Source organism: Antrostomus carolinensis, unplaced genomic scaffold (genome assembly GCF_000700745.2).
Source record: "Antrostomus carolinensis isolate BGI_N321 unplaced genomic scaffold, ASM70074v2 scaffold5442, whole genome shotgun sequence".
NCBI classification, from domain to species: domain Eukaryota; kingdom Metazoa; phylum Chordata; class Aves; order Caprimulgiformes; family Caprimulgidae; genus Antrostomus; species Antrostomus carolinensis.
Window position 1 is genome coordinate 330 of NW_010300061.1, and position 9,642 is coordinate 9,971.

General features: G+C 40.0%; 1 protein-coding gene across 1 annotated transcript; it reads right to left on the reverse strand.

The window, feature by feature from the left end:
* Nucleotides 1-412: 412 nt before the first annotated feature.
* CEP41 (centrosomal protein 41) lies at nt 413-9,221 on the reverse strand (the record flags this gene model as incomplete). The annotated part of the gene is made up of 7 exons (XM_029083753.1): nt 413-480; nt 1,022-1,173; nt 2,159-2,273; nt 2,803-2,872; nt 3,917-3,978; nt 8,090-8,137; nt 9,158-9,221. Coding segments are annotated over 7 exons (579 nt in total), but the record flags the coding sequence as incomplete, so codon positions are not given.
* Nucleotides 9,222-9,642: the final 421 nt, after the last annotated feature.

The window sequence follows — 9,642 nt, forward strand, 5'->3', positions numbered from 1 at the left end:
AGGTGCTGAGAGGAAGCCAGAGGATTTGATGAATGCATCCTTCAAGAAGCACAACACTCCAGCAACAGCAAGGGATGGGTGCCCAATCATCATGGCTTTGCCTTCCAGCAGCCAAAAATCACAAGAAAAGCCAAAGTCAGGCAGTTTTTACCAAAAATCAAGAGGCATTCCAGCCTTGAGGAACTAGAATCTATCATCTGATGGTGGCAGTGGAACCCCACCATGTAATCTCAGCCTAAAGGATCTCCCCTCCCATCCTCCTTGGGATCCCCAGATTTTGTTGGTTAAGCACCACCCTGGACAAAGGAACTACAATTGTTTTTGGAAGCCCCCACCAACAACCCTCCAATTTTTTAATTTTTTAATTATTATTATTTTTTTTTAATTTCAGTACTTCTTATGTAAAGGATACATATTCCAGAATGTTATTTGTATATGGATTCATGGTTCTAGACAGCGTTGTAATGGGGTAGGAATAAGCTGCAAAGGAGAAAAAAAATAATAAAAGAAAGAAAAATTATACAGTGGCTGAACACCAACAATCACACACTCTGGAAAACAACTGACAGATTTGTAAGAGTTGGATATTGGGAAGAAATTGTTTGGTGTGAGGGTGGTGAGACAGTGTCCCAGGTTGGCCAGAGAAGCTGTGGCTGCTCCTCCCTGGAAGTGTTGAAGGTTGGATAAGGCTTTGAGCAACGTGGTCTAGTGGAAGGTGTCCCTGCTGCTGGCAGGGGGGTTGGGACTGGATGAGCTTTCAGGTCCCTTCCAACCCAAACCAGTCTGGGATTCTATGAAGAGTTCAGACTTGGAAACCCACTGAATAAGGGATTAACATCAGCTCAGTCCCCTCATCCATTTCCAGGAATGATGTGTTTACTGAATGAGTGCAGAGAACATTCTGCACTCAAGTGATGTCCCACCTTGTGGAGGGAGAAAAAATGAAGCCAGACAGAATATGACACAAAGAGATGAATCTATGATCTAAGACTTGGCTGCTGTGGGATTCTGGTCTCCTCACCTCCAACAATGTGACACTGGTCATAGGCATCTCGGTCTCGTACATCCAAGAGCAGGAAGGGGCAGTCAGGATATGGCATGTCTTTAGCTTGAGCACCTGCTTTCTTTGGAGAGTCCTTTTCTATATCCAGTTCTCCAACTCCACTTATCACACTACAAGAGGAAAGAGGAGGTTATGGTGTGTGTTTTCATGCAGAACATTTCCATACCTCTCCACCAAGCCAGAGTGGTTTTCCATCAACTGTTCCAACAGCACATTTACATTCCAGTAGAGCCAGACTCCATATAAACATGGAAAGAGTCTATTTTGGGCTTTTCAGTACATCAAGAGAGACTGATTTTATTTATATCAATATAAAAAATAAACAGCCTTGCTATGTGAACATACCATACTCTTCTGAATCAGACCAGTAAAGATGTTTTATGTCCTAAATGACTTGGAGTTGAGGGAGAATAATTCTAAGCAGCTGCCAACGTGGAGGTTGCAGCAAGTCAGACACACTAAATAACTGTCAGTCATCTCCAAGCAGTGCTATGCAGAGCACTTTTTTTTCCCCCCATAAAAATCTAGTAATTTCCCATTTTATCACTAGATTGGATCCAGGATATGAACAGAAACATCCAGATATTTTTAGCAGTCACTGAATTGATGGCTTTGATACGCAATCATCAAGCCCACCAGGATAGTGTCTCAACTCCTCTGTTAACATTTGCACAAGTACAGCAAGGGAAGGGCTGAGAAGCTTTCTCCTACAGCATCCTCCTGGTATCTTTGACCTTGACAAGCAATATATTGGGTTTGGAAATTGGATTTTTATACTCAGTCACAGGGCAATCCATTAAAATCATCAGGAAGGCACATTACTGAGTTTACCAGAGTAGTTTATAACATGGATTCTTGAATCCAGGGACCTGGATCAAGTCCTACAAACATATTTCCTTTCTCAGACATCAACAATCACATCCAGAGAGGAAAACCTGCCAACCCTCTCTCTCACTCACATCCCCAGACCTGAAAAAAATCAAGCTTTAATGAGAAATACAATATAAAGCCACTTTGTAGCAATTTACAATAACTAGCTGGATAAAGATAATTATCTTAGACAGGAAGAAATAATTGTGTATTATTTTCAGGTACCTCTGCAGCGTGGACCGATAGGATTCCCCAGCTCCTGTGTCGTTTATGAACAAGACTGGACTAGGTGACCCATCAGGACTTCCTTTCCCATTTGTCCCTGCTGTGATTTCAGCATCTGCATTTGGAGAAGCAGAGAGAACAGAGCATGTAGAGTTAAAATGCTGCAGGAAATAACCAGGCAGGGTTTTAAGCCCAGTTTCTATTCTTAGAAGAAAGTGTGTCTCCTAAAGGCAGCCTTATCTTCATCCTCTTATAAGGATGACTTACCAAGAGCCTCATATTAAAAATAACAAAGAGCCATATGATTTATTTTTTTAAGGCTGCCAGATCTTATTTTAAGAATTCAATAAAATTGTAATTCTTGATGTACATTATCTACTGAGTTACTACAATAAACTTGGCAGCATAAAGCTTTTCTTATTTTAAAGTCTTTTCTGTTTTAGGAGCGATACATCCCAAAGTAGAACAGCTGCAGGTCACAGGTTAATTATTTTATAATTAAAATAATTTTTAATGACAGGAGGAATCCTGTGATTCTGTGAAAAGACTTGCTGAGCAGTCAGATATGTTTGTCAGGACACAGTTCACCATCCAACAGCGACCTACAGCTCCTTCTCTTTGTGCTTAACAATAAATATTGTTACCTTCCAGCTTGCAGATCTCCTCGTTTGTCACTTCTAAGGTTTCATCAGATAGAGAAGCGACCTGGATGACCTGCAGGAAACAAAAGCCAGCAAGGATAGCTTGATATGCCTGCACTGGTGTCAATGAAAGACAAGCAGGGATCAGCTTCAGGAAAAACAATCCTCAAGCCAAAACACATTTAACTCAATGCAACTTCTCCTGCTGGTGTGTCCTTTTATTAAGCAAAAGTTGTAAAAAAAACCCCTAACCAACCAAAAAAAACCCAAAACCTACAACAATGCTCAATCTTAGAATAAATTAAAACCAGATCCACTGTGCTGGCAATATCAAATACCAGAATGTTTTCTAATATTTGTGAAGTTCAATCACTGGCTGCAACTGAAACATTTCAGAGCACAGACTACACTGGTTAAAATCACCCAGGGTTAATTGGTCTGTGAGAGGAGAACTGAGATATTAATGAACTAAACTAGTTCATCACATCAGTGAGAGTCACAGGATTGGTTTTAACAATCCAGGGGAAACTAAAGATGATTCTGCAGAAACTCATTCCTTCGATATCTGCAAGTTTCACCTTCCCTTTCCTTCCCTCCTTAGAAGGAAGTTTGTCTTTTTCTAGTTTTTATTAATTTTCCTGAACCAACATACCAGCAATACACAGCTCTTTATTCACTGATCAGATTTTTAATTTAAAAAAAACATGCAGAAAGATTTGAAGTCACAACCTCCCCACTTTCTGCAGTTAAAAATCACTATTAAAGAAGTTTTCAGGCTACTTGACACAAAGTTTGATGAGATCAGATTTGAATACTACGTTACACAGCCCTTTTCTTTTGTAAGAGGCTGGAAAATCCTCTTAAGTTAGAAGGAAAAAAAAAATAGGGAAGAAATTTCAAAGACAGAATCATCACAAACTTCAATTTACAAATAAAACCATTTGACTGCTCTGAAAATATTGGCCTGATTTGTTTTTATTCAGGGGGCAGGAAGAAATCAGCACAGATGAATTACACACTAAGGCTACATAACTACACAGAAAGCTTTAAACCAAGAAAAAATGTGGTTCATAAAAGAAAACAAAGTTTCAGAGGCTGGAGAGGGAATTATACATACCAGTTGGGCAAAAGTAGTGACCTTCAGTCTTTTAAACAGCTCATCCTTTTTATATCTGTAATCTTCAAAAAGAAAACAGAAGAGGACAATAATGTCAGTTTTCAGTCAATTCTCAGCTTTTGCAAATACCAGGTAAGAAGAGGCTTAGTCCCAGCTCTTCTCACAGAGGCTTTTCTCCAACAAGGGAGGATTTCTGAGCTCTACACTTGGGCTGAAGGATCAGAACATCAAAGCTGAAGACTTTGGGAAAAGTCATACCAGTTATAAAGAGAGACCTTGTCCAGATGTGATTAAAGTGGAGGAGGCAGATTTGTTGTTGTTTTTAAGACTCCAATGTGTCTTGCTTTGTGTTTTCTTGCTGGGGGAAGGAGGTAGTTTCATTAATTTACCACCTTGCCTGCTGTTCTTTGGAGTCAAAGTCTCTTAAACCAAATAATTTAAATTTCCCTGAATTTTTAATTTGTGTAAGTTGCAGCAGAATCAGAGCTCAGGGGCACTGAATCTCAGGCTATGTATTTTCAAATACTAAGCTGAACATATATGTTTAATCATATTAATTAAAATGCTCCCAGTTTTTTTACTTCATCTGACAATTAGCCTCTAATTGATACAATTTGCTGATACAGATATGTAAATGAACAGAAGTTGTTTAATGTAGAAACTGAACAGCAGATTGGCGTGGATACCAGCCTGAAGGACATCAAATTGTGATGGAGAAACTGGACTAAATGAATCTTAAACCTGAAGAGAAAGCTTGGGCAGTGAGACAACGACTGGCAAAGAACCAGAGCAGAGATTTACCAGTGCTAAGAAAGCAATGACAAGGGTGGAAGTCTGATGGCACATGGATACTTGAGATGCATAAACACGAGGAAGAGAGAAGCTTTCTAGTGTGAAACAAAAAAAAGGGGTGTATGTAATAGAAGAGAGAGAAGCTGAGTATCAGTAGGAAGATCTTGATATGAAATAGCCTCCCATGGGAAGTAACGGAAGCCTCGTCCTTTGGGAAATTTACAGCTAGAAAGAAGATAGCAGAGAGGGGGAAAAAAAACAGAAAACAAACCCAAAACAATCCAGGGAAAGGCAAAAAGATGAACAAAATTCCTCCCATGTCAGGTACTGCAGCTGTAACCGAGTTCTGTGTGCAGCTCTTGAACCAGGCTCTACCAAATCTAAGCTCTCTCAAGAAACAAAGTTGTTCCTCCTGTCTTTTCCTTTCCTTTCCTCTTCCCTTACTAGGCTCTGCCTCTGAAATCACAGATTTTTTTTAAAAACAAGAAAAACTTTGCATTTTTCCAACCATTTTAGTAACTGTTAGAGGATACTCCAAACTGGTGTCTCTCCAGCTCTTCAGCTAAGTGTGCTAACAACAGAGAACAGGACCTTTATCAAATCCAGCCAGTTAAGCAATTCTAAATCCTCTCAAACCATCTGCTGAACACTCGACAGCTTAAGCAAAGGAAGATGGGAGAGGGAAGGGGGAAGGGCTCCAAACCAGATTCCTGTAACCACCACACAAAAAAAATCACTGCAGAATTAGCTTATGGAAACTCTCAAGCTGACGGGTGTTTAGAGAAGGAGCCACACCAAGGCTGGAGGCTGAAGTCTCTTCCTAATACCAGTGGTGATCAAACAGCTCCTGACACACGTTCTGCTCAGACAACATCCTCCCTGTACACAGCAACAGGCACATTATGGTAGCAGAACAGACATAAAAGGAGAAATTTTAAGCTTATATATATTATTTTTTTGTTCATTCCTATTCTTTCTTCTTAAATACACTTCCTGAAGAGGCAGGCCAATTAACTTTCAGCAACCAGAGCCAGCAGAGTTCCCAAATTCAACTTCTTACCCTAGATAATTTTTATTCAGCTGCAAAGCAACATCTACTTGCTACTAAACAACTCATCTTAAAAAGAAGGAGCCCATCCCAAATACCCCAGTGCACTGTGGTGTGCACTAGACACATCAAACCATGGCTCTGAAGTACAAGAGCTGGGCATAAACTAGATGTCAGAACATCAATTCACCTGAAAATGAGCCTCATGGTTCTTGCAAAACCATTTGGTTTCAAGCCTCAAGCTCAGATTGTTCAAACCTCCCTTTATAACTCAGAAATAACCAACAATTATCTTTTATACAGCCTATCTCATCTGCCCTACACAAAATCCACGTGTAGCCCATGTTCAAATGATTAATACACCCCAGACATGGACAAAAAGCTTTTCAATCATGTGAAGAGCAAGAAATAAACTTAATTTAGAAGGAAAAGTACAATCAGCAAAGCTGGATGTATATAAACACTGACAAAGCAGAATTGTTGTCACAGTGCTCATACAAAACAGCTGCTGGATGGTTTCCACCCACCTCAAGCAACGATTATTTATCCTAGAACAAACTTTTATGACCTAAATCTTGCTTTTACCACCCAAAATTCCAAGAAAAACCAAAACAAAACTGTTGTTATTACAAAGCCTGACCTGGAGCAAATCAATCAGAGTGCCTGGGTGAGTTTCCAAGAGGAAAGTTCAGAAGAAGAGTTGCTTCCAACTACAAAAGCAACAGGACGTACCCGGTTCTGTCCTGGAAGGTCCATTTGGATTTTCTGACATATTTTTTTTTTGCTTCAGTGAACTGGTCTGAAGCTGTTAATTGTTGTGTGTTCAAGGAGGTGCTCCTCAGGGCTTCAGAAATGAGTGAAGGAAGAGCAGAGCAAGGGTGTCTCTCCTCAAGTCAGTTCTCCAAAGGACAAATCATCGTGGTTCCAGCTCTCTTATCATGTTTGATTCCAGAGCAGGCTCAGGGTATTAAATCCCCACTCTCTCACATTACACAAGAGACAGAGACTTGACTGTCCTGGGTATTTAAAGTTGTGTCCAAACAGTATCATCTATCCATGAGAAATCAAGGGGGGGGAGGGAGAAGTTTCTAAACTACACCTGAGAACAACAAGGTGTTTATTCAACCCAAATAGAATGAGAAAGTTTCTACTGGACTCCAGAACCACAATTAAACAAAAGAACCTGAAACAAACAACAAAAATCAGATTCACAGAGGTGAGATTGAAAACTAACTAGAGCCATACAACAAGATTTTCAGCACAGATAAAAAAAAAAGCAATCCAGTGTGAAGCACTGAAATCTTAGTCAGTCAACACAGGATTTTGGAAAGCAAAAGTCATTTCTCTTTTGATTTTCCTCAAAGACTCGTGGTGTTTAAAAAAAAAAAAACCCAAACAAAGGACTATTTTACTCAAAGCTGAGCACAAATAAATGACCTCTCTTATAATATGAACACTACCACCTTAGAGGAACACAATAAGTGGGTCCAAGAACTACAACTGAACATTCAAAGATCCTAATTAATCCTCATTAATGGGGCTGATTTTTATTTCACATCAATAAATGCAGTTTTGGGGTTTAAGAGCTTTCCTGGCTCTCTATGTGAAAATAATCCGGACAGTAGCTGATAATAAAGTGGTAAAACATGAGCTTTTTTAGTGAGAATTTTTTTAAAAGCATCTTTTCAGTAGGAAAACAGACTGAAATAAAAATCAGTTAGGCTTTCATTAGCCTGAATGACTCAGATTCTTCACAAAATCAATGTTTTTCTGGTAAAGAATGTTATTCTGGTAAAATCAAAGAGTTCCACAGGCATTAAATTATCTCTTTCCTCTTTTGAAATATTAGGGTAGAAATCTAAGCAGGCTAAAATTAGACAAAAGATCTCAAATTCAATCATTTTGTTATCTAAAAGTGAAATAAAGTCTCAGAAGCGCAGTCTGAGTTTTCCCAGATGAGTCTAGTCTAGTTTTCTTAGTCCAGAGAACTTTCCTCCTGACTGATTTCCATTTAATAACAAAAATGGCATAAAGAAGGATCTGGAAAGACTCCCAGACCTGCCTGCCTGGTTTGTGAAGTTAAATCTGTAAAGCACCATGAGGGATGGAGAAAGAAGGCACAGGACAAAGTGGAAGGTGCCCAGCAAAGAATCAGGGTGGAAGCCTCGACTGCTGCATGTTTCTAGAGCTGATGCCTGTAAATGGCTGTGGGAATCAGAGTGGAGACTTCCAAGCAAACAAGAGGGTTTGGGATTTAACTCAGCTCCTCAATGCTCTTTCAGTTTTAAAATAACCCACCACAAGTTATATTCTGTTCCTCTCCAGTTACTCACTTCTTTTGATCTCTTCCAACTTCTCGGTGTATTTTGTTAAACTGTTTCCTGTAATTAAAATTAAAAATCAGTTTGTTACACACTTTTTATTAGTGGTTTTCTTCAGTGCTATTAAAGCTTCAATTTTTTTTGGAGGAAAAAAAGATCAGACCATGATAACAAAAGTTTGTTGCAAATCCTCTTTCTCCATGACAATAAAATACACAACAATTTTCCTCTTAGGGTTTTTCTCTTACAAGGAAGACTGAGATAAACAGCAAAGTCAGTCAAAAGACTTGCTGGATCCCAGTTACCAACCACCTCTGGGAACAGTTCTGCTACAGAATGCACCCAACTTTTATTTTACAGGATTTTCAGGAAGGGATACAAAAAATATCCACACCCTGCTAGTCAGAACAGTGATATTCCCCTAAAAAACAGCCTTGTAGCACCCTCCCCATTTACAAGTTCCACATCAAGCCCTCTCTACTCCAAAGCATAAATTGTTTTGGAGAAGGAAGTCAGCACCTTCAGAAAGTTGTTATCAAAAACTCCTCCTCTGCCTCTCCCCCTCTCCCCCTTCTCTGCCTCTCCCCCTCTCCCCCTTCTCTGCCTCTCCAAGGGGGTTGAAATCAGGATCTTAGCACTCAAATTCCATCTGACACATTGCTTCAAGTGCAACTGTGGCCACGCTGTCCCTTCCCCAACATTTATGTGTTGGTACTACAGGCAGGTGGTACCAGATAAAATTCAACCCTTTTAACAACAAAAACCCCCAAAGATCTTCCCCCAAATTATCTTGATTTACATCTTTGTCAGGATATTTGTTTATAGAAGAAAAGCCCAGATAGAGAAACTCTAAGGGCAGTAGTTTCTATGGGAACTGTCACAACAGAACCTGATGTAATTATAGAATCATAGAAGAGTGTGGGGGGAGAATCACATCATAATTGTGATGCGAGTTCTGACAGAGCTGCAGAGTATCTGGGGTAAAACAGCTCAGGACAGAGGCAGTTAAGACATCCACCATATTTTTCTGTGCTCCTACATCCTCGTTTGGTGTTTTGACCTGATGACAATCTCACTTACCAGTGTCGAGGCGGGTTTTTATATGTTGGTATCTGGGATTTTGAGGGATGCGCCTGGTTAAATACTGTTTTAAAAAGGAAAAGGAGAAGTCAATAAACAGCCATGTACTTGTTTTAAAGGCAAAAAAAAAAACCCCAACAGCAAAGGCAATTTGAAGAGCTCTAAGACAGCAAAAAGAAGAGTGAGACCACAGGCATCCTCTCAGACATCCTCTGCTCTCAGGCAGAAGGAAGCACAGACTGGTTTGGGTTGGAAAGGACCTTTCAGGGTCATCTAGTCCAACCCCCCTGCAGTGAGCAGGGACATCTTCAACCAGATCAGGTTGTTCAGAGCCCCAACCAACGTGACCCTGAATGTTTCCAGGGGTGGGGCTTCTACCACCTCTCTGGGCAACCTGGGACAGGGTTTCACCACCCTCAGTGTAAAAAATTTCTTCCTTATATCTAATCTGAATCTCCCCTCTTTTAGTTTAAAACCATCACCCC